The 24,142-nt window shown below is 54.3% G+C and overlaps 1 protein-coding gene across 6 annotated transcripts in view; it reads right to left on the bottom strand.

The window, feature by feature from the left end:
- Nucleotides 1-1,353: 1,353 nt before the first annotated feature.
- PPP2R2C (protein phosphatase 2 regulatory subunit Bgamma) overlaps nucleotides 1,354-24,142 on the bottom strand; it is a 243,033-nt gene continuing 220,244 nt past the window's right edge. For all 6 annotated transcript variants that reach the window (XM_055385407.2, XM_031010196.3, XM_031010197.3 and 3 more), the window contains 3 exons: nucleotides 14,420-14,589; nucleotides 10,117-10,208; nucleotides 1,354-4,368 (listed from right to left, as the gene is read on the bottom strand). In XM_055385407.2, the coding sequence (XP_055241382.1) occupies nucleotides 4,077-4,368; nucleotides 10,117-10,208; nucleotides 14,420-14,589 (554 nt within the window). In that variant the 3' untranslated portion in view covers nucleotides 1,354-4,076. The remainder of the gene's footprint in view (nucleotides 4,369-10,116; nucleotides 10,209-14,419; nucleotides 14,590-24,142) is intronic.

Genomic DNA, 24,142 nt, shown 5'->3' with positions numbered 1-24,142 from the left:
AGCTGTCTCCCATACAACCAGGAACGGTTCTACACTTTCACGGACTTGGGTGATTAGATGGGTCCCACATGGATAATCCAGGCTAAATTCCATCTTCAGGTCCATGACCTTAATCACATTTGCAAGATCCCAGAGCTGGCAACTGGTCAATGTCAGCTGAAGTTGGGTTTGGGGAGGCTGAGGCTGCAGGATCCATCACCACCCCGGGCCTCCGCACATGCCTGCCACTTCCACCCCTGGGGTTTGAATCCTGAGCCCTCCACTTATTAATTCTACTAACTTGGGTATCAGTTAAATTACCTCATCTCTCTAGGCCTCCTGTTCTCCATGTGTACAATGGGTATAACAATAGCAACCCTCATGCTCTGCAGAAAGGATAGCATGCAGCCTCAACGAGACATCCCTTCCCTGTAGGGGCCGGGTGACCTCCAGCACAGCAGGACTGCGGGGTTCAGTCGAGTCACCCCACAGTACTGAGGAGGAGCGGCATGCCCTCCCACTATGTACACACACGGTCAGAGAGGTTAGTGAGTGGCCAGTGACGCACATCCAGGAAGTGGCACCTCCTCCCTGTGCTCTGTCCTGGAGCTGTGGAACTGAGCGCCAATGAAGCCCCTGCCAGCAGACCCGCAGAATAGCACCTGCCTTCCTCCTGCTGAACCTGAAGCCCAGAATTCTCTCTTGAAAGCCAGAGGCAGGGCCTGGCTCCAGGCAGGGTGCAGGGAAACCCAGGCGTGCGTGGGACACTTACCCACACACTCTCCTGTTTAGCTCAGCCATTGTGGCAGGTGGGGCGGGGCCTCTCTGGCTTCCTGAAGAATCCAGGTACCCTGTGGTTTCTCTCCCCTCCAGGCTTCCATTCTCTGGGACCCTCAGGCACGTCTGTGGGGGAGCACTGGATGAGGAGTTATGTGCTACCTGTGTGATTGCAAGCTAATTCTTTAACCTCTCTGAATCAGTTTCCTCATCTGTATCATATTCTCATGGAGAGTGTGAGTGTGTGTGCAGATCATGATGGGCTATGCACACCTGCTGCAAGACAAAACAAGACAACTATCATTACAGAGTGTCATGTGCCAAGCACTGTGTTTTGCACTATCCAAGTTAATCTTGCCCTTCCTCTCCCACCACAAACCTACAAGATAGGTAGTCTTATTAGCTCCATTTCCTCAGTGATGAATTCAGAGCTAGGGAAAGTTAAGCGCTGCATTAGGAGCTAGAGGGAGCAAACTCTTGACGTGAACCCAGCTTCCCAGTGCAAAGCCCATGGGCATCCCCACCCACTGTATTGCCTCCTGATGGGCTCCACCTCCATGAGGTTGGACTCAGTAAAAACAAACAGCATTCTGGACCTCGTTTTTGATGTAACATTTGTTATTTTATTGGAAAAAGCTGGTATTAACATATTTATAGTTTTATTCAACAATTGGGTAATTTGTGAGACACCAAAGAAAAAAAGAATGCACCTATGAGTTACAGAGTCCAAACTGATCAGGGCTGACAACTTGACCACCATGTATCCCACACCACCACCCCCACCACCACCACCACCACCAACAGCTTCGTCCTCAGAGAAGAGCTAAATTAAAAACAAAACCAAAAAAACCCCAACAACTTCACAATGACTATGTGAACGCCCGTACATTCGAGAGTACCAGGAAATGTAAGCAGAGCCAGGATGCAAGTCTGTGACTATTACACTGGTCCTTCCACCGTTTCTGGTTTTGTCCCTCCCCCCGATACCTTTTCTTAACACACATTTTATCTTCACAATTTGCTTTGGACATCATTATTTTCCAGGGATCCAGAGACATACTTTTCTTCAAAGAAGATCTTTTCCTTTCTTTTTTCTCCTTTTTGGTTTGGTACCCAAAGTTTAAAACAGAAGTAAGGAACTAGGAACTGTATTAAGACCTCCTTTTGAAGAACATGTAAGATTCGTACTTTGAAGATGGTAAATGTTAAATCTATGATGTGACAGTAACCTCTAGCTGCAAATACAAGTTTCTTCTCTTAACATTTGACTCACAAAGGGAGATGGATCGTAGCAAATATCCAAGTAATGGGTAAGGCCCTCAGAGCTGGGTTTTGGCTTTAACACGCTATCTATACAATTGACCACATTCTCGAACCTCTTTACAAGGGGAAAAAAGTAATCCAATCCTTTGATTGTTAAATTTAATTAGAATAGATATGTACATATAATACTGTCCAGGTCAACTGGATTTTATAGTGATATATAAACAAACATTCTTCATTCACGTTGATTAAAAAAAAATCAATGATCCATTTCCCTGTGTAAATGTTATATGCCCAGAAGTGAGTACACATGCACTTTGTGCTTTTACACACACAAAAGTATACTGTAATCCACTGAGAATAACCTCAGCTGGGTCTGTTTCCTGGGTTATGTTATATCTTGTAAAAAACAAAACAAAACCAAAAAAAAAGTTTGGATTTGGCTGGGTCTCTGCTCCCCACTTTCTGAATCAAAATGCCAAACTACGTGGTTCTTCTGCAAGTCCATGAGCAAAGACGACTCAGAGGGGTGGGCAGGTTTGGTATCACCAGAACAGGAGCATCTACCATGGAAACACCACCTTCTCTGTGGCCCTCATTGTCAGAGGGGCAGAGTTCCCGAGGGATGTGTCCTCTGGGACTGTGTGGTCCTTAAAGTAAAGGTATCCTAAAATGGTCAGAACATGCAATTTCCTTTCAAAGGCAGTTCAGTGCATTGGCTCAAGGAGGGTGCAAGCCCAGGATGAAGTGGAGTCCTGGGGAGGGCCGCACTCCTGAAGCCACCAAGCAGAGCGAGGAGCTCCGGGGGGTCTTCTCTGTCTTCCATCCTGCGTCTCAGTTCTCCCGGACCCTTGTCGTCGCCAAGTCTGCCATGTCCTACTTCACAAGACAAAGAGGCATTCCTTTCCAAACCTTCCATTTGAATGTCGCTTTAACATGAGCCACCCACGAGACGGACTGGAGAGAACCTTGTGTGAAGACCCGGACGGGTTCCTGACACCACTGCATGGCACCTGCCATGGGTGACCTGTGCATCTGCTCAGAGCCTCAGTTTCTTCTCGTGGACAGAGGGGATCCTAAGGGTTCCCGCTTATCCCCAGCATCCAGCCCAGAGCCTGGCACGCTTCGAGAAGTTGGTGTTTATGGAGGAAATGAATGAACACCCACCTCACAGTCAGGAGGAAGATTCCAAAAAATCGTGCATGGGAGTCAGTGTCCGCTCCGGGAAGGTGCCCAGTGAATGCTGAAGGGTGAGGTGGCAGGGAGGGCTGCAGGGGGTAAGTCAACTGCCTCTAGGGCTGAGCACCACGCCCGGCACACAGCAGAGGCTCAGCAAATGGCAGGTGAATCAGATGAGGACGCAGGCACACAGAAGACAAACCCCACTCCGCTCCTCTCGGGAAACCGCACCAGACCTGGGACCTGGGATGTTTCAAGACATTCAGAAGACCTAGGAGAGGAGCTTGCATCTGCAAATTCTCAGCATGAATTCGCCATCCAAAAAACAACGGTGAGGTCATCAGCTCTGAGACAGGGCAAATTGCCCCATTTATAACCAAAAGAACCCCTGGCTGGCTCGTTTGAGACTCATCATCTGTCCCTGGAGCCCTGATCTGGGACCAGTGAGGCATGGGGGAGAAGCAGCTCCCATCAGCTCCGGCCCCCGCAACAGGACGCACTGGAGTGAAAAATTAACCCAGACGCATAAAAAGTCCTACGGATGTGGTAAAGACCGCAGACCGAGACAGGAAGGGACGTGAATGAAAGAACCCTGAACTGTAAGACTCCACAGTCATGTCCATGTTATGATTTGTGGCGGTGAACGCTTCCTTTCCTTTTTATTTTTTTAAACAGACAATTACTGCCAAACACAATTCTGGCCTAGGGAAGCTGGGGCAGGGAGGGGGCCCAAACTTCCTGTGTCCACACACTGCCACCTCTGCAGCTGTCCTCATCAGTGCTGTGACTTTCTTCCCCTCCTTGCATTGCGGTCGTGAAGGTCATGTCGGGGATGACTTGCATGAGGCTGGGTGGCAGGGGCCGGGATCTGCACATACCTAGTGCATGTCAGAGTTTACCTTGTCCTGGAAGATGTACAGGTTGTTGGTGGCGGCAATGGCAATGATGTTCTCAGCCGGGTGCCAGGCCGTGTGCAGGATCTTCTTGGTGAAGTCCAAGCTGTCCACACTGATGTCATCACGCCGGCGCTTGCCCCCCACGCATACACGCCGTGGTTTGAGCACAGCCCGGGGCTTGCTGCTTTCCCTCGAGGCCTCCAGGGTCACGTCCCGCTTCGTGTTCCGATCGAACATGCGGAAGAAGTTGTTGTAGGCCCCAGTCATGATGACGCTGGTGGGAGAAGGAGAGGCGTCAGGTGAGGAGGAGCACAAGCCTCTTCTCGAGAAATAAGCCCAGGTGTGGGGGCTCACGCCCATAATCCCAGGACTTTGGGAGGCCCTGGTGGGAGCATCGCTTCAGCCTAGGAGTTCAAGACCAGCCTGGACAACATAGCGAGACTCCACCTCTACCAAAAAAAGATTAAAAATGACCATAGTCCCAGCTATTCAGGAGGTTGAGGCAGGAGGATCACCTGAGCCTGGGGAGGCAGAGACTGCAGTGAGCTGTGACTTACCACTGCAGTCTAGCCTGGGTGACAGAGTAAAACTCTGTCCCAAAACAACAAACAAATGAAAAAGCAATCCCAGAGCCTACAGAGCCATCACTCCCTGGAAAGGGAACCCACACCTGCCTCTATTCCCCTGTCTCTTGGGGTCTCTTATACCCCCTCACATGTCAGCTGCCACCAACACGCACACTTTGGGGCCAGGAGCTAAGATCCTTTTTATGCTCTGCCCCAATCATCATGAAAATACCCTCCTGGCCAGGCGTGGTGGCTCACACCTGTAATCCCAGCACTTTGGGAGGCCAAGGCAGGCAGATCACCTGAGGTCAGGAGTTTGAGACCAGCCTGGCCAACATGATGAAACCCTGTCTCTACTAAAAATACAAAAATTAGCTGGACATGGTGGTGGGCACCTGTAATCCCAGCTACTCAGGAGGCCGAGGCAGGAGAGTTGCTTGAATCCAGGAGGCGAGGTTGTAGTGAGCCAAGATCGCGCCACTGCGCTCCAGCCTGGGCAATAAGAGCAAAACTCCGTCTCGAAAAAAGAAAATAAAAGAAAAGAAAAGACCCTCCTGTAATTTCTGTTAGTCCAGGAGAGAAAGCTCTGGCCTTCCAAACAGACTGTGCAACCACAGCAGGAGGTAGACACGGAAGCAGCTGGGACAGAAAACCACTAGGCCCTGCTTCCCTCCAGGGGCCCGCCTGTCCCGAGGACTCGGGCGAATAAACAAACATGCATCGCCATGAGGGTCGGGGCGAGCAGTGCTGACGTGCAGGGGCTCACTGCCCTCACCGTCCCGCTAAAGAGAATTCCACACCATTTCTCTGCTCTCCCTGCTCCTGAGGAGAAGGGGTTCCTGCCGGTGGGAGGAAGGGTAAGTTCATCCACATAGTAAGAGGCAGGAGAGAAAGCACAGTTCTGTGGGCCTGCGCCCAGAGGGAGGGTTTTGGGGTTTGGCCTCTGCAGGGCCCTGGAGCAGCTGTGGGGTGCAAGGTAACTGGGGAGGAAGAGGATGTTACGAAAAGCGACCATAAAGAAGTTGTCCTGCTGAAGGCTCTTCAGGGAGGAAATCCTGTTTCCTTTTGGAAGCTGAGCTGGGCTTCCTGAGGGTGACACTGCTCTGTGACAGAACCAGGTGGATCCCTGGGTCTCCAGGGGTTATGCACAGAGGACAAAAGCTCACACGTGAGCTCAGGCACTGCAGTCAGGGGCTTGGGCTCTGGCCAGTCCGCCTGGGTCCGGATCCCAGCTCTGCCCTACCCTGACATGCGCACTCTCTTAGTTTTCTATAAAAACTGGGATCAACAAGGGAACGCAGCCCCTGGTGAGCGTGAATCAGGGGACATAGGCTGAACACCCCGCACGGTGCTGGGCTTGAGGCACTTTGCCTCTTGTTATTTACCAGGTACTCCTCGATCCTAATCATCCATGTGACCAAAGCCGCACCGGCTTTATATGTGACTCAGAGCCTGGGACAAGGGAAGCAGCATGCGAGGGGGGCCGGGTGAACGAGTCCCACAGAAGGGCCCTGCCCAGGCGCCACAGGCTGACTGGGGGAGGCCACACCCTCCCCGCGCCAGCACAGTGGGGAGGCAGCCCCCTTTGTTCTTCAGGGAACAGTTCACAGAACGAACCTGGGTGATTTCACACAATGCTGGTTCTTCTGATCCATTTAGTGGAAGGAGAGCGACATAATTAAAGTCATTTGCAACCCACACAGTTCCTGATCCTCCCCCTGTTCGGGTACGGAATTCAGCTGACACGTGCTCTGGGGGAGAGGGAGGGGCCCCTCTCATCCTAGAGCACCAGGCCGCACCACCATGAGAGCCATTCCTCACATTCGGGCAGGTTTCTTAAATTCCAGAAGGTTCCCTTAACAGGGAAAAGGGCAGGGGAGCTGCTTCACCTCTCCTAGCCTCATCTGCATGTGGGACCACAATGCCGGCTGCTTTCAGCCCCAGTGCTCTGCTCCTCTTTCCTTTGGGGAAAGAAAGGCTCCTGCCCCCGCCACCCGTGGCGCCTGTAATCCCAGCTACTTGGAAGGCTGAGGCAGGAGAAGTGTTTGACTCCAGGAGGCGGAGGTTGCAGCGAGCCGAGATGGCGTCACTGCACTCCCTATCCCTGTGAGCGGTCAATCACAGTGCTCTCCCCGCCCCCTAGCCTGGCCAACTGGGGCATGTGATATTCCCGTCCATGCTGATTGGTGCAAAAAGTGGGCAAGTGACCCACACAGAGCCAATCAGATCCTTCCATGAGAGTTTTACACAGTCCCTGGGAGGGGTTGGCTGGCTGAGGATAATGGAAAGGGGAATGATTTGGGGGTCATCTCTGAAGAGGGAGAGGATGAGGCCAGTGTGTAAGAAGCAGCAGGGAGGAGCGGAGATGGGGAAGCATGGAGAGAAGAAAACGGCCAGAGAGAAAAAAACAGCCCTAGGGATACAGCATGGGCCCCTGGGGGAGCCTTGCCCAGGACTCCTCAGAGCAAGTGTAGGTGTGTTTGACTCCCGCACCCGAGCACGCTCGGCTGGCACAAATCCCTCCCCCCAGGCAGGACAGATCAAGGAGAACTTCATGGAGGAGGGGGCGTTGAAGCCTGTTGTGGGAGGGCCTGCAGGATTCCTCCGGGTGGGTAATCCGGGGAAGGGCAGGCCTGCCAATAGGATAGTCCACGCAGGATCACTGCGGCACCCCTGCCCATACGAACTGGGATCTTGCTGAAGGCATCACACATGGTCTCATCCCCAAAGCGGCCACGAAGGCCAGTTTCCTAGAACCACTTTCCAGCCGAGCTGACTTAGGGGCTTCCTCAAGCACACGGTGGCGAGGGGTAGAATGTGGACCAGAAACTGAGAGAGTCCAGCAGGAGAGCTGCTGCCTCTCCACAGCGCGCTGCCCATCTGCGTTCTGCCAGTGCTAGGAAGCCCCACGGCAGGGGCCATCGGGCAGCCACCACGCGGCAGCAGCGGCGCTCTGCGGGCCGGGCCAACTGTCAGAGGGGGTCACCAGGAATACGAGGGCAGCAACTGGGAGCCCGCCAGGATTCGAGTTTGCTTTGGTCTGCAAGGATGTGGGAACCTGGGGGGAATCCTTGCTTCTCTCCTGAGCCTCTGAGGCCCTGGAAGGCAGGACCCAGGGTCTGTTTATCTTGGGACCCCTGCCCATGGGGCATGTTGTTCTCAGAACAGTGCTCAAAGTGAACTGGGAGGTGGCACACCTCTATGCCCTCTAGAAACATCCACAGCCACTGGACACACCTGAGGTCCCCAGTGAAGGGCTCAGAACAGGTTGAGTCATAGTAGCCCCCCAGGGCACCCCACCCATTGCGGGAGGCAAACGAGGACAGAGGTTCCAGCCGGGCAGAGCAGAGCCGGCTGTGGAGCGAGAGACAGTGAGGCGGGTGGGGGACCACTAGGACAGGGCGTGGCTGGCGTGTAAAGTGCACGCAGGAAGTGGCGGGTGGGACGCAGGACAGGAGAGCCCAGGCCTGGGCACCACTGTCAGCCTGGGGGAGCTTGGCGGCTTCTCCAGTCCTGGGAGCAGGCATCACCTGGCCGCGGGTGCCCCCTGGTGGCAGCTTTAAGGAAGGACGGGCAGTGGGTCGCAGCCAGCGGGGACCTACCCCGCAAAACGCACATAAAAGCTGGAATCACACCAGCATGGCACATGTATACATATGTAACTAACCTGCACAATGTGCACATGTACCCTAAAACTTAAAGTATAATAAAAAAAAGCTGGAATCAGCTTGTTACAGCTGCAGGTCCCTCTCGTCCGATTTGGATAGACCCTCTTGGGACCCACTGCACTAGGGAACCCCAAATGTGTCAGGGCCTGCAGCTCAGCAGCATGGGAGGAGCCCTGTGTGCTGGGGGTGTCTGGGATCTATCTGGGGGCAGGGCCTAGAGAGAAGGTCCTGTGTCCTGCTGACCCAGCTGTGCCAGCCCAGCCCCAGGTCGGGCCTCCATCCTGGTTTTCTAAGCGTCCTTTAGTGGCCCCCTGTGATCACCATGCCAGCCCCTTGCCTGAGCTCGGGCTCTGCTCAGAGACCCCTGCGGGCTGGGGGAGCTCCAGGATGTTGGCAACTCTCTCAGAAATCTCCTTCCCTGGACACAATGACTTGGCCCCCTACTTGGATCCAGCCCTGCTTCCAGGGGGCTCCCTCCTGGTCCTGTCCCTGCCATGTCCAGCCCTCCCCTTATCCCACACACCAACCCTGATGGTCCCAGCCCTATGCCCAGAGCCACAGAGAGTCATAGTGCGGCAGCTCTCACATGACCACCACAGTGCCAGCCACCCTCAGAGGTCTGGGAGAGCCCAGACCTGTCATGTGACTGATGCCATCCACAGGGTGGACAGCCCCCCATCAGGTGACGCCCAAGTCAGGGCTGCTGGCTCTCACTCCACCCTCTTTGCCCACCACACTGGACAGGACTGCGGGGAGGAGGTGACAGTACATGGGCTCCTGACAGGTGGTATTCTGATCTAGCAGCCAGTGTGGTCTCTATCTCCACACTGTCTATCATCTGGAGACCCACTTCTGAATCTGGGCGGCTGGACTAGGAGGCATCCTGTCCTTGAGGAAGCAGCTGTAGGAGACACTGAGAGGCCACCTCTCAGCTTCTGAGATCGAAACTCACAGATGGAGAGTAGGCTTGTCCATTTCAGAATCTTACGCCTGGCAGGACCCTGAGCACAAAGCTGATGTGATTTGGGAGGGCAGAAGAGGGATTTTCCCACCTCCAGAATGGAGGAAGAGTCCCAGAGAAGAGACACAGAGGTAAGGACCCACAGGTAGAGGTCAGGTCAGGAGCCCCTGCCACAGCCCCCTTGTCCATGCCCGCCCTGGGCTGAGCCCAGGCTAGGGAGACAAAGGAACTCACTTCTGGCACTGGGGGGCCACTTTCCAGGCTGGTGGGGTTGAGAGACGGCTGGACTTGTGGATTGTGACAAGCCCTGGAGGGTGTAGGAGCTCCAAGGTGCCCCTGAGCCTCAGCGGGCCTGAGTGGGGTGTCACCAGGAAGAGAGGGAGACAGTAGTGGTGATGGGAGGAGGGGTGAGTAGACCGATGGTCAAAGCCACAGGGGTGCAGGGCTGTCTCAGGACATACAGGTGTGGATGGATGATGGTGACCGGGTGCTGGGCTACAGCCCTCGCCCCCGACAAGCTGGGAGAGGGGAGCACATCACTGGGGACCCTGAATTAACTAAACATGTTCCCACTACTGCCCATAGGGCAGGCGCCAACGTGGCTGTGAGGTTCAGTGACAGAAGATGAAGAATTTCATGTCCTGCCCCTTGAATCTGAGTGCTGAGAGTTGGACCTGCTCTGGAAAGCGTGGGCTTCACCCAGACACCTGGACCCATTGAGGCTGAGTAGCCCCATGCTGCGGGTCACCGGAATCCCAGCCCAGACCCCTGCAGGGGAGAAACCCTCCCTACGGTGAGGTGAGGTGCGGGCTGAGGTCAGGGCTTACCTGTCACTCCCGTTCCAGGCACATTCAAACTTGTCGAAAATGCAGTCGTTCTCATACAGGGAACAGAGCTTGCTCCGAAGGTAGTCATGGACCTGGTGGGATAAGGGATGAGGTGAGTGGACGGGGCGTCCCGACCATCCTGGCCCCTCCACAAGAAGGGTCTCAAAGAGCAGCGAGGGTCTGCATGCCCTGACATGGCCCAGCACAGACCTGCTCATCTCAGCGAGGGTCTGAATGCTCTGACACAGCCCGACACAGCCCTGCTCATCTCATCGGGAGGCCCATGACCAGGCACACAGCTGACCTCCACCGTGACACAGCCCAATACAGCCCTGCTCATCTTACTGGGGGGCCCACGACCAGGCACACGGCTGACCTCCACCGTGACACAGCCCAATACAGCCCTGCTCATCTTATCGGGGGGCCCAAGACCAGGCACACGGCTGACCTCCAAGCTGTGGCCAGAGATGGGAGTAGCACCAGGGAGCAGAGTCCACTGTGACAAACAGAACGCTCACAGCACAGGGGCCAGGACCACCTGGGGTCCAGATCCTGGCTCTGCCCTCCCAGCTGTGTGATCTTGGACAAGTGATTTCATCTCTCTGAGCCTCAGTTTCTTCAAACTTAAAGTGATAAGAGGGCGAACCTCACAGTGGTTCTGGCATTAAGTGCAGGGCAGGCCTTTTGAGGGTAATGATCTCTGAGAACACAGGGTGGCGGCCATCAAGAAAGGGGAAGAGGGAACCCACAAGAGGTTTCTCATCCATCCACAGCACAAGGCACTGAGGCTCACAGGGTCACACAGCCTCTAAGAGGCTGACCAGGACTCTTCCCCAGGATTCCCGTACCCCACAGGAGAGAGGGTGACACCCCAGGACCTGCATCCACCTGACTGCAGCCGGTCCTACAAGCCCTGTACCCGGAGGGCCGCATGAGTGCCAGCCCTCTGCTGAGGCTGGAGCTGCCAGGACAACAGGGCACGGGCTCTGCCCTCTGGGTGGGGAAGGGAAGGTAACTGGGTGCCATGGAGCCTGGTTTCAACTCCCAGGAGTTGAAATTAACAACTCCAACGAACACAGAAAATGTGAAGGGTGGTGTGAATGTCAACTTCGTGTTTCAGCTTGGCTGGGCCAAGGTACCCAGATACTTGGTGTTTCTGTGAAGACATTTTGTAGGGGAGGTTAACATTTAAGCTGATATACTGAGTAAAGCAGACTGCCCTCCATCATGTGGGGAGCCTTGTCCAATCAGTCGAAGGCCCTGATAGAACAAAGACAGACCACCCTGAGGACCAGGGGATTCTGCTAACAGATGCTTGTGGGCTCGCATAGTCACTCTCTCCTGGGTCACCAGCCTGCCGGCTTGCTCTGCAGATTTAGAACATGCCACGTGAGCTAATTCCTTCAAATCTCCCTTCTTTCTCAGTCTCTATCCCCATCCTGTTGGTTCTGTTTCTCTGAGCCATCTGACTAATATGGTGGTAAGGACTACACAGGAAAACAGAGTGGCACTAGGGGAAGCAGGATTGGGAGGAAGGGCCTGCTATTCACTGCAGACAGGATGGTTAGACAAGGCTACCTGACTCCCACCTGGGGCCCTGCTCATCTCTCCCCAGCCCCCGTGTCCTCCTGGTGACTCTTGCCTTCCCCTTGGGCCTCTGGGCTGCAGCCCCACCAAGCTGAGGGTCACTGTGTTCCCGTCTGTCTGGGACCCTCGAGGGTGAGGCCGAGGTTCTTCCTTCTCTCTGGGCCCAGGGTCTAGCACTGTGTTGGGCACAGGGTACTGGCTCAGTATGTGTAACAACTAAAATCAAGGGGGATGAATGGCAGCAGGTTTTAGTGTTCGTGTCCCACCCCCGGCTCTGCATTTCTGTGTGTCCTCCTTACTCAGTCCCAGCAGCCTTGGTGATGCACGCGTTCAAATGCTCATGCTGTTCTCTCTCCCGTGCACTAAGCATCTCCTGCCCTCTAGTGGCAGGGTGAGGAAGAGCTCTGGAGAAAGACTGAATGTCAATCTAAGGTCTGCTGCTTGCTGGCTCTGTCACAGATTTGCCATTTAACTCAATTGTCTTCCAATAAAAGGGGATGGGGAGAATACCGGCCCCACCTCCCAGGACAGCTGGGAGGCTTAGATGAGGCAAAGTATACTATGGACTTACCTCAGTGTGGCTCATTCAACAACCGTCCCCAGCCCCTTCACCCTTGCATTCTTCAACCACAGAGGCTGTTAAACCATTAATTTTCCCAGCCACTATGGTGGCTGCCAGGGACCCATTCTAGACAATGAGGTGTAAGAAGTCTTCTGAGAAGCATTCTGGGGAAGATTTTACAATCACAGTGAAACACGCAACAGACCCCAGGGGTGAGATCTAGTGCATTTCCTATTTCTTGCCTGGAATGTAGGCAAAGTGCTTGGAGGTGTGGCAGCCACTTTGCCACCATGAGGTACCACATGTGAAGGTGGAAAACCAACGCCCAAATGATGGTGGACTGGATCACAGAAGGAACCACTGTGGCGCTGCTGGGGTCATGGAGCCCCCCCACCTTCCCGGACTGCCCTCTCCAGTCTCCCTGTTGTGGGAGAAAAATAGCCCCGATTTGTTAAGCACTGCACACCAGCCGAACGCAGTCCTGCTACACACAATTTCTAGCACATCATAAGCCACCAAAAAATGTTGGTTGTTGTGCTGCTTTTATGTAGTTATTGCTATTATTTTAGCATCAATAGGTCAGCTGGTCCAGATGCCAAGTGCTCAGCTTACGGCCTCATGCTCCAGAACAGTCATTCCCCTCCTTCGTGGGGTCCTTCATGAGAATTTCAGAAAGCTGTGTCCCCCTCCCCCTGAAAATGCTCATAGAACACATTCCATGTAGTTTCAGGGGTTCATGGGCCTTCATTGACCTCAGGGATGGAGGTAGGTGACCGGACAAGGGGCCGGAGGGGGTTGGAAATGTTCATTTCCCTGAGCTGCCTCCAGAGGGAGCCAGAGAGTTGCTCCTGCAGGCTTGAGCCGGGCTTATCCTGTCCCTCTCCTAGTCTGGGGTCTCTGCCATTCCCACAGGGACAGAGGAGGGCTGAGTCCTGCCTGGGGTGTGCAGTGTGAGGAGGGGGCCTGAGGGAGGAGCTGGGGCAGTCGCAAGAACTCAAGTAAACACACGTGGCAGACAAACAGGCGGTCCCCATAGTGGTCTTTGTGGGTGTGTGGCTTCCAGGAGCGTGTGCTGTTCCTCTGGGGCCCAGGTCAGATCAGAGCAGCCCACCCTCTGAGCTCTGCACCTGTTCCCAGCGAGGCCTGTGCCACCCAGGACGCTTCCCTACTAGGTCTTAGCACGGAGGAAAGGAAAGCGTAGGGCTCTGAGCCTGGGCTCTGAATCTGTCACCGCCCAGCCGAGAGACACCTCCCTCATCTCCCCACCTCTCAGTGCCCGAGTTCCCTTTCCACCAAATAGGATGATGGCTCCTTGTCACCGGGCAGTAAAGAATGGAGGTGACAGATGTCAAGCACGTGGCACCCCGTGTGTGAGGAGTGACACGGTGAGGAACCGGCTGGGGTTTCTGGTGGGGTGTTTTCCCACCCATGTTTGCATGGCCAGATCTTACTCATCCTTCAAGGTCCAGCACAAATGCCACCTCCTCCAAGAAGCCTCCCTGATCTCCCCACCTAACTGGAACCAGCTTTGAAGCCATCCCACATTTCTTTCAAGTCCACATTTTATTTTAACATCACATGAGTTTTGTTGTCTACCCCCTAACATATCTGAATGGATGATAATAGCAAGATAATAAATAATACTGTCCAAGAAGGGCCCAGGCTTCACCTAGACTCCAGGCTTATCGGCCTGTGCTGAGGATCTGGAAAGGAAACGTGCTCAGTTCACCTCTGCGTGCACTGCTTACGGATGCACCCTGGGAGGGAAATGCTTAACGCACTTTAATGGTACAGCTCCGATGCAGGCTCCCAGGGAGTGGGGAGGGAAGCCATCGTCTACATGCTCCACTGGGGCCCAGCCTGACGCTCATCTCTGTTCCCACATCTCTTTCCTCCCTGGCATTGAGGCCCCTGGGCCCTGGACTGCAGGCCTTGCTCAGGGACATCCAAAGCTCCCTGTGAGGCAAGACTGAGCACTCCTGCCCTCTGCCAAGCTACGTGTGGGGATGAGCTGCTGGATTTCTTCAGCCTCTGTGTCTTCACCTACATACTGGGCATATGAAAGCCACGCCTGGCTAGGAAGGCCTCCTTCATGGGGATCTCAGCATAGGGAAAAAAGACCCGGGATTGGGGGTCTCCTGCTGTGGTGCCCACCTGGTAGGTCTCTATGGGTCTTGCCTCCATGTTCAGGTCCCAGACCTTGACTGTAAGGTAGTCCCGGGTGAGCATGTAGCGGCCGCTGTGGCTGAACTTCACGTCAGACACGGAGGAGATGATTTCCGAGAAGAATGAGCGGTTACTGGGGTCCTCAGGCTCTTCAAAGACTGTGGAGACAGAGAAGCAATGGCCGTCACTCGGCTGCTCCCGCCCATGGGGTTGGCACGATGGATGACTCTGTTTTGCACCTGGGCCCATGCTCTGTTTATTCAGTCATTCATTCATTCCTCAAACCTAGAACTAAACACTTACCAGGGAACAAGCCTGGTAAGATTCTGTGCTGTGCAGAAATAGCCATTACTATCCCCATTCATAGCCAAGAAAATGGAGGAGCAGCTGGCTAAAACCCATGCCTGGGGAGTCAGTGCTGGAAGAAGGTGGTAGAGTCGGGATTTGAAGCCAGAGCTATACTTGATGTGCTGCCCTCTACTGCCCCCTACTGGTGATGCTGAATGCCAGATTGCAAAGGTGTCCTGACATTCTCAAATGTGCTGGACCATGTCCTCTACCAGACTGCGCACTGCTTGTGGCTCTGGCACTAACTGGCCCTGGGACCTTGGGCCAGTAGTTATCTCTGTTCATGGTGTCCTGGGCAGACATGGCTGAGCCCTACTCACAGGTGGGTTTTGTTTCATTGCCATGGGGTTTGTAACAAAATCAAATCTGACTGCCACAGAGTTGGAACAGTCTCCTGTATGCCACACACTGACCATCTCCTTTTTTCTTGGAGCACCTGCTCTGCTCAGGAAGTTGCTTCTCTGGTCCCTAAAGGCAACGGTTTGCTGCCCACCTGGACAATTACAGACTGGGACAGAGTGGGCAATGAGGACTCCCCAGCCAGCGTCCCCTCCCCACTGCCCCCATAACCTGGCCTTCCTGAGCTGCAGAAGTTCCCAAAGTGGGATAAGGTCTCTAAGCTCCTTTCTGCTGGTATCTGTCTCACTGGTAGCAGTGACCCTGGGGCTGAAGTAGTGTGGGGACTAGGACCCCTGTTGGGCCAGGCACTAACTCCTTAGGACCTGGGCCACAGAGAGACCCAGGGAATGATGGGAAGAGAACAGGGTGGTGGAGTTGACAGCCATTCACCAGCCAATCTGGAAAGACCTAAACATATGACAACCTGTCCAGCTGTCCCCATGGAAACCGGCTGAGTGGCAGCCTTGCCTGCTGGCCTGCTCTGGTCTCTACCCCAGAAACAGGGAAGCAGAGCTGATCACAGCACCCTGAGGCTCCCAAGAGGCCCCTCCCTGCTGGCCCCTCTCAGCCACAAGGGCTCATGTCCTGCCTCCCAGGTCTGTCCCAGCCCCTTATCCCCTCATGGGAACTGGCAGCACCCCATTCTCCCTCCTGTCCAAGGTGGATGCTGTATCTGGCCACTGCCTCTCCAGAAATACAACTCCTGTCCAGCTCCCCTCTGCAGGGCCCACTGGATGCCCTGATGGACTCATTCATTCATTCATTCATTCATTTATTCACTCAGTCAACCAATGCAAACAGCACCTACTCTGTGCCAGGCCCTGGGATGATGCAGTGACCTGCATAAAGCCACTGTTCCTGTGCAGCCAACATTCTCCTTGCAGATACAGACAATAAAACTAAGTGGCGCCCTCCACCGCCAGGGAGCAGCAAGTGCTGGGGAGGAAGAGCCAGCAGGCAGATAGGCGCTGGGGGCTGGTAGTTTAGGTGAACAGGGCCTCCGTGGGAGATGCTGTTTGACCAAGGTCTGAGTGAAGTTGGGGAGAGATTGGTGGCGATGCCTGGAGAGGGGTGTGCTGGGCAGAAGGGACGGCACATGCAAGGGCCCTGAGGCAGGGACACGCCAAGGGCCGTGCAGGCAGAGAAAGGAGCGAGCAGGGGGAACAGGGACGCAAGGGGCCACCCACGCAGGATCTCATGGGCCACGGAGAGGGGTGAGGAAGTCACCATTAGGGAAATGGGAGCCACTGAGGGTTCAGAGACAGGGAGGATGAAATCTGAGTCAAGGAGGTAGGGAGGGGCAGGCAGGAGGCTGGAGTCCCCTCCCGATGGAGGAAGGAAGTTCCAGCACCCGGTGGGCCAGGGCTGCAGAGCCCAGGTGTCACCACCCTGATCCCAGGCCACTGCATGCAGGGAGGTGAGGGGAGGTGAGAGGAGGGGGAGGGAAGCTGCTTACAGGGCAGGAAAAGGCTCCCACGTTTATGTTTATGCCTCTGGTATCCCCCCAAATCAGAGCAGGCAGCAGGAGGAAGGTCCCCTCACCTCTCTTGAGAGCAAGGCCTCCAAACACCTGTCTCTGAAGCAGACCCCTGAAGCTCAGGAGATCTATATCTCTGTCCTTAGCCTCTCCATGGCCTCTGGTGAGCAGTGGCAGCCTTCAACCCCACACCTCTGCCCTCAAAGCCATGGCACTGCACCGGGTATCCTGAGGGCAGGTGGTCGCTCCTTCCAGTCCTGGCGTCAAGACCAGGAAGGAGGGAGGGAGCCTAGTTTATCCACTAATAGGTGGTGTCATATTTTGGAATTAGAATGCTATCAGGTTGGCAGGTGTTTAACGAAACTCAAAACTGACAGTAGGCGCCTCCCTTTCCAGGAGCCCAACCCACCCCTCCACACGCCCCCAGTCCCCAGGCCTGCCTCCTGACCTCAGTCTCCCTCCATCGTTCACAGGGGTGCCCTTCTCAGTGGCCCGAGCTTTCCTCTTTCCACAAGGGCACATTGAAGGGAGGACCAGAAAGAAAACCAGCACCATGGGAAGGAAGGGTGAGGCCGCTCGCAGAGGGAGCTGGGAGAGAACAGGCTGCCAGGGTCTCAATCCCCGAGCCCCTCGTGTGGCCTTGAACGCCTTCACCTCCCTGAGCCCTGGCCGTGCTCCTCCCTACAACAGGAGCCAAGGGCGCTTTTCAGGAAGGGGCAGGAGGAGGGGGCTGCAGCCAGGCCTGGCACCACCCTGGGTACAGGCAGGGCCGCAGGCAGCAAAGATCCTGTACGGAGTGAGCCCAGTGCACGATGAGTGCTGCAGCCCTACTGACTTCCCTCCCTCCCTCCCTCCCTCCCTCCCTCCCTCCCTCCTTCTCTCCTTCCCTCCCTCCTTCCCTCCTTCCCTCCCTCCCTCCCTCCCTCCCTCCCTCCTTCCCTCCCTCCCTCCTGTGAGCCCTCCAACCCCTCCCTGCCTGTGGAGGAGGATGGGTGGGGTAGGGGTAGTAAAATCTCCCTGGGAGTCACCTTGAGCTTCTGAACCTCTGAGTTCTAATTAGTCATCTCACACGATAATGTTTTGTGCCCCGATAATAATAATTAAACTGGCATCTTTGTTTCTGTATGTGAATATATATATATATATATATATGTATATATTTGTAGTTTTTCTTTGTTAAGCCAAAGAAGGATCAACCACAGTTCCCTTTTCTCTCTGATGCCTACAGTAAAGAAAATCACTTCGAACGCTTGATTCCCTAAAGGGGTGATGTTGTGCTGCCTTTCCATTAGCATTGGGTAGAGACTCATATTTGGGAGAAGCAGGGAGAGGGCTTGAGAGAAGAGGGACCCCCGGTGGCTAAATGGATGGAAACAAGGAAGAGAATCTCAGCGGGACCTGGTGGCCCCCAGCACCTGCCCAGGTGAGTGGCGGAAACCCTGTCTGGCCTGAACTAGGCTTTCTGCCACTTGGAGGTGAGGCGGAGGTGAGTCCAAAACTGAGCCAGGGCGGCCTCTCGCAGGCTGACTTCCGGAGTGGCCTTAGTACCCCCTCGCCTGCTCAGGGGTCTCTCAGACCAGACTCCCCCAGACCTCGAGGGCTGGTCTAGGTTCCCAGCAGGACTTGCAGGTGGATTCAGCCAGAATCACAGGGTACACCGGTGCTGGGTGTCACAGGGCAGAGCGAGTGGCCAAGTATCCTACCAGCCTCCAGCAGGAAAAACCGCAAAGATCAAAGGCTGAGAGAACAATTGAATCAATAGTGGAAACAAAGCCAAATGGTGCTGGCCCTTGTGGCCCCACTGCTGGCTGTACTCGGGCATTTCTGAGGGTTTTTAAGGACACAAGGAACAGGAATGCAAACAATAGATTGGAAGGGATATTAATAAGCCTGAAAAACCATTCCTAAAAGTTCCTCTTTTTCTCTTTAGACATTTCTATGAAATTTTTGATACAATAGATTTTTTTCCAAAAGATAGTGGAATCTACTATTCCATATCAATCGCTGCCCCCGAGTATGCACGCGAACACACAAACACACACACACACACACACCCCGCTGCACCACCTTCAGAGCGCTAACAAGAGATAAGGGGTCTCCCCTCTAATTGACTGAATTGCTAAGGACATTTCACAGTAATTATTCCTGCCATGGGTTTAAAGAAACATGTCTCAAAGCCCCCATCACTTGTGATGGGCCCAGTCCCATCTCCACCCACTCCCCCACACCCTAATTATTTAAAAGTTGGAGAGCTCTCAATCAGCCGAAATCTCCATCGTGTTTCTTTTTAATGATTTTGCATAATTAGGGCTCTCACGGCTCGAGCCGGTTCCCTGACAACCACATCCTCCTCCTCCCTGGGTGTTGCACGGTGTTGTGGCCACAAAGAGTCTTCCCCACCCCCATCCCTGGCTCAGGCCAAGGTGGAGGGGACCTGGGGAGCCCAACCAAGGTGTGGGGCAGCTCTGATGGACCTGTGAATCAAAGGAAACAGGAGGTGAAGCCTGAGAGCGGGTGCCCACCTTCCTTTCCAGCCTCATACAGAGCCGACGGCACCTCCTTCTGCTTGAAGCCCTCCTTGGCTCCCCAGTGCCCACAGGATCAAGGTTTAGGCTCCTACCTGTAGCTGACCAGCTCCTTCTCAATGGGTCCCAACCAGCCTGCTGCTGCCTCACACACGCAAGTTCCCCTCTGCCGCACACTCCAGCCCCCTTCCTGCTGGGCCCCTAGGGCACTGCATCCACTCAAAGGCTCTGGGGGTGGGTGTCTCCTCAATGTTGAGCCCTAGGCATCTCCCCCTGCCTCCCGTAGCCGCTGCCCCGCCATGTGCTGGGCAGAGAGCAGAATGGATCGTGCTCTGTGTGACCTCAGGCAAGGGCCTGGTCCTCTCTGAGCCCAGCTTCCCTCATCTGGAGAAGGAGCACGATGGGATCTTCAGAGGTCATGCCTGGAGGCGCTGGCCCAGTGTGGGGCTTGCAGTAGCTGCTCAGTAAAACTACGGAGGGATTCCTGGAGTTATTTTTCACATCATTTTCTCTCCCTGAGATCCCTTTCCCATTTTTAGCTGGTCTTTCTTACCAACTCCTATACATCCTCTAGAACCCCAGGCTCACACCCTGCTTTCTGTGCATATTGTTCACATGCTCTCTAAAGAAATCCTGTGCTTACCCTCTGCTGCCCCCAAGCCGCTGGGGACCTTCTTCTGTGGCACTGGCAGGAGAGCAGGGTCCCCTCATGGGGCTGTAAGCTCCCTCGGGCCAGGGGTCCTGCCTTGGTCATTAGTCACTGATCATCTTGGCGCCCCTGCCTAGCACGGACCCTGCTTCATGGCCCCGCCCTGCTCCCTGAGCAGAGAGAAGCTTGTGCTGCTGCCTGCCGTTTCTGCTCCAGCCCCTCACTGACATCTTTCTTCCCCAACTGATGTGGTTCCACTGCAGTTTCCAGGCCTGGCAGAGAAGCCTCAGCCAGCCTGGGGGTGGCCCCTGTGTGCCCGTGGCACTTGCTCTGTGGCCCTCTTGGTGGCACCTGCTGTGCCCCACCCCCATCGTTGTCAGTGTGTGGACGACACTCCTCTGGGGCTGGGGTGGAGGCCGACTGGGTTCAGACAGTAGAAATGCATGGGCTTGAGCCATGCATTCAGGGACAAGCGCAGTTCAGTGAGGCCTCCAGAGAAACAGATGAGGGTGGGAGGGACCTGCAGGTGGGTGGAGGTGGGAAACATGGGAGGAGGTGGCCTGGATGGCGAGGGGCCTATGGGGTCCTGGGCAGTGATCGCCCCGGGCTACCCTGGCCACGGCTCCCTCCTGTGATCTGATGGGATACAAGGCCATCCACGAGGGTGGAGTGGCCTGGGCCAGCTGGCCTCGCCTCAGGCCGCGCTCCAGGAGGAGCTTGGAGGGTCTGAGAAGCAGAAGAAGGACGATGGGGGTTATGGATCCCCGAGCACCCCTGGACACTGCCTTGCTCCTGGGTTCCAGGTGATGCCACTGTTTGGGGAGGGGCCTCCTGTGCAGCCTCCTTCCCTATCCCTGAGGCTGTACACAGTGGGGAGGGGGCAGGGAGTTCCTACAAGGGCACAGGTGGGCACAATGAGTGCTCACTGATGAAGAGATGACAGTTGTCACTCCCTGCCCAGCACCATGTGATCGAGCCCCATCAAACAAAAAACTCAAGCCCAGCTGTGGCCCCCAGGCCCGGCACGCTCTCCCCTTAACCCATCTTTGCACACAAGAGCCCGCCTCTCCACCTGTTCCAGCCACACGGGTCCTGACATCAGCCAGGTTCCTCTCAGACACTACTGTGGGGTGGGGCACCCCCGCCCCCATTCCCAGGCTCTTTCTCATCCAGGGACACCTCTCCTGACCCCTGAGGTGCAATGCATCAGAGGGCTCCTGATGCCCTTCATGGAAACCTTCCCACTCCAATGCACCTACTTATTTACTAGTCCCCTTCCTGTGGTCCCTCCACACAGCTCCACACAGACGGGAGCCTGGTCTCTGTACAGAGCCTGAAGCCATCCCCGACCCTCCCTCCCTTTCCATCCAATCCGGCAGCAAATCCAGCAGGCCCCACCTGCCATGGGGGGCAGGGCCCACCACCTTCCCCATCTGCACCGGCCACTCACTCTGCGCACCACCGTCTCTCACCTGCGTGAACACGCTAGCCCCCAGCCAGCCCCCACTTCTACCTCACCCCTCAGCTCATTCTCCACTGGGCAGCCAGAGGGATCCTGTGAACACATGGCCAGGCTGGCCCACTCCCTGCTCAGACGGCCCTGTGGTTCCTGTCCCTTTCAGAGGAACCCGAAGCTCTTGCTCTGGCCTGTGAGGCCTCCCCCAACCACACACCTCTCTGACCTCACCCCTTCTCTCCAGCCTCCGTATCCAGCCACAGGGCCTTCACATGGGCTGTTCCCACTGCTGGGGAGCTTTGCCCTGGTCCTGCACCTGGAGAGCTGCAGGGTCTGGGCTGGGGCTGGTCTTTCTGCAGCAGATCCATTACTAGAGTGAGCCCTGGGAGTTGAGCCCACACAGCCCTTTTAAATGAACCCACTCAGGTGGGGGGCGGTGGCTCACGCCTGTAATCCCAGCACTTTGGGAGGCCGAAGTGGACAGATCACCTGACGTCAGGAGTTTGAGACCAGCCTGGCCAACATGGCAAAACCTTGTCTCTACTAAAAATACAAAAAGTCAGGCATGGTGGCAGGCACCTGCAATCCCATCTACTGAGGAGGCTGAGGCAGGAGAATTGCTTGAACCCGGGAGGTGGAGGTTGCAGTGAGCCAAGATCACGCCATTGCACTCCAGCCTGGGCAATAGAATGAGACTCCATTTCAAAAAAAAAAAAAAAAAAAAAAAAAAAACCAGCTCACCCACAATTCCTGTAAGAGTTTTAGTTCTCAAGGCTTCTGTGATGAGAAAGGGAGAAAGAGTGCAGGCTGAAGGCATGAGACTCTCTGAGGCTCTATCTTGGCTCTACTTAGCTGTGTGACCTTGGGCAAATGTCTTAATCTCTCTGTGCTTCAATGTAGCAGACAACAATGACCCCTAAAGGTGTCTATCTACATCCTCCACCCTAGAATCTGTGCACCTGTTATCTCACATGGCAAAAGGGGCTTTGCAGATGTCATTAAGTGAAGGACCTTGAGGTATGGAGGTGACCCTGGATAATCTGGATGGGCCCAATGTCATCACAAGGGTCTGTATAGGAGGAAGGAGGAAGGTCAAAGATGGAAGAAAGAGATGGGATGATGCAAGCAGAGGTTGGAATGATGAGCTGAGGAGTGCAGGCAGCCTCTAGAAGCCTCTAGTAGCTGGAAAAGATCAGAAAACAGCCCCACCCTGCAGCCTCCAGAGATAACACAGGCCAGCTGACGCCTTCATTTTAGCCCCTGAGTTCCAGAATGTACAACAGTCTTTTGTGTTGTTTTGAGCCACTAAGCTCGTGGCAATTGTTCCCGCAGCAATGAGAAGTGCGTATACAGTTGCCCCTTGACCCTCACACAACACAGGCTTGAACCTGCAGGTCCCCTGATGTGCGATTTTCCCAGTAAATATACTGAAAACATTTTGGAGATCTGCCACAATACACACACACACACACACACACACACATATATATACATATATATACATACATATATATATGAGAAAAGAAAAACTTAGGTATGTCACAAATGCATAAAATCCACGTAGACATCAGTCTCTTCAAATGTTCATCAGCTGTTGATGTTACTGGTAATGCTCCCCACCAACAGCCGGCTATTAGGAGTGAAGTTTTGGGGGAGTCGAAAGTTAAGCATGTACTTTCAACTGCATTCAGGCACTGTCTGAACCCCTAACTCCCACATCATTCCAGGGTCAAGTGTATTCAGTTTCCTCATCTGTAGGATGAATACTATAACACACCCATCATAGGTGCTGAGTATTTAATGAGATAGAAACTGAAAACAGCATGTGTGTGCACTAAGTGTGCAAAGAATGAGCTGCGGTTATTATTTCACCCAACACCGGGCCAGGCATGTCGTTGGGGGCCTATGAAGGGTCTTGGCCATCATCAGCCCCGATTCTAAGAAATCAGGGTCTCAGCCATCATCACCCCCAATTCTAAGAAATCTCAGTGTTCCGGGCACGGCCCTTTCTTTCCGCAGGCTCTGTGCTGTCATAAGCAGAAGTAACTGTCTATTTTGAGGACTCATGTACGGTTGTTTCCATGGTTACCCTGTCACCCTGCCAAGCAGACACAAGACGCGGATTTCCAGTGCTTCAGAGAAAGGTGGGAAGCTGCAGAGGGAACAGAGTGGCCTGTGTGCCCCCAGCTCTGCCCTGTTAGAGGAGGGGTCCAGGGAAGTCACAGAGCTTCTCGGACCCTTGGTCTCCTCATCTGTCCAATGGCAGAAATGCTCACCTTCCTGCATCCAGGACGCTCTTCATTCGCGGTCTGATTCTGTTAGGAAAATGATGCTGTGAGCGCATCTCTGGGGTGTCACTATCAGCCGCTCCCTGAGTTTTGAGCAGTAATTGGATACATGGATGGAAGTCGGAGGTGAAGAACTAATCCTAATCCCCAAATCTCTTTTAAAAAATTAGCTCAAATAACAGCCATTTGTGTTCAGATTAAAAACAGCCACCACCTGCTAATTGGAAATCGGCTGCGTGCTTGATTTCCCGTGAGAGCCACAGAGCAAAAACACGGCCTGGACAAGGCATGCAGAAGGACAGACACTTCAGCCACTCGCCCCAATGTGTGGCAAATTAAATGAGGAAAATTGGAAGCTGTAAAAGCATGCTAAAAACTGCTGCACAATCTTTTTGCTGGCATGAAAGAGAAAGTTTCCATATAGGATATTGAGTTTGATAATGAAAAATATTCTAGAAAATTTTTAAATAAAATTTGCATAAATCAATAATCAAAAAAGAAATTAAGCTGGTTGTTTAAAATTTTTCTTCTCTTGGCCTGGTATCGTGGCTCATGCCTATAATCCCAGC

Source organism: Gorilla gorilla, chromosome 3, assembly GCF_029281585.2.
Source record: "Gorilla gorilla gorilla isolate KB3781 chromosome 3, NHGRI_mGorGor1-v2.1_pri, whole genome shotgun sequence".
Lineage (NCBI taxonomy): Eukaryota > Metazoa > Chordata > Mammalia > Primates > Hominidae > Gorilla > Gorilla gorilla.
This window is presented reverse-complemented; position numbering and strand designations above follow the sequence as displayed.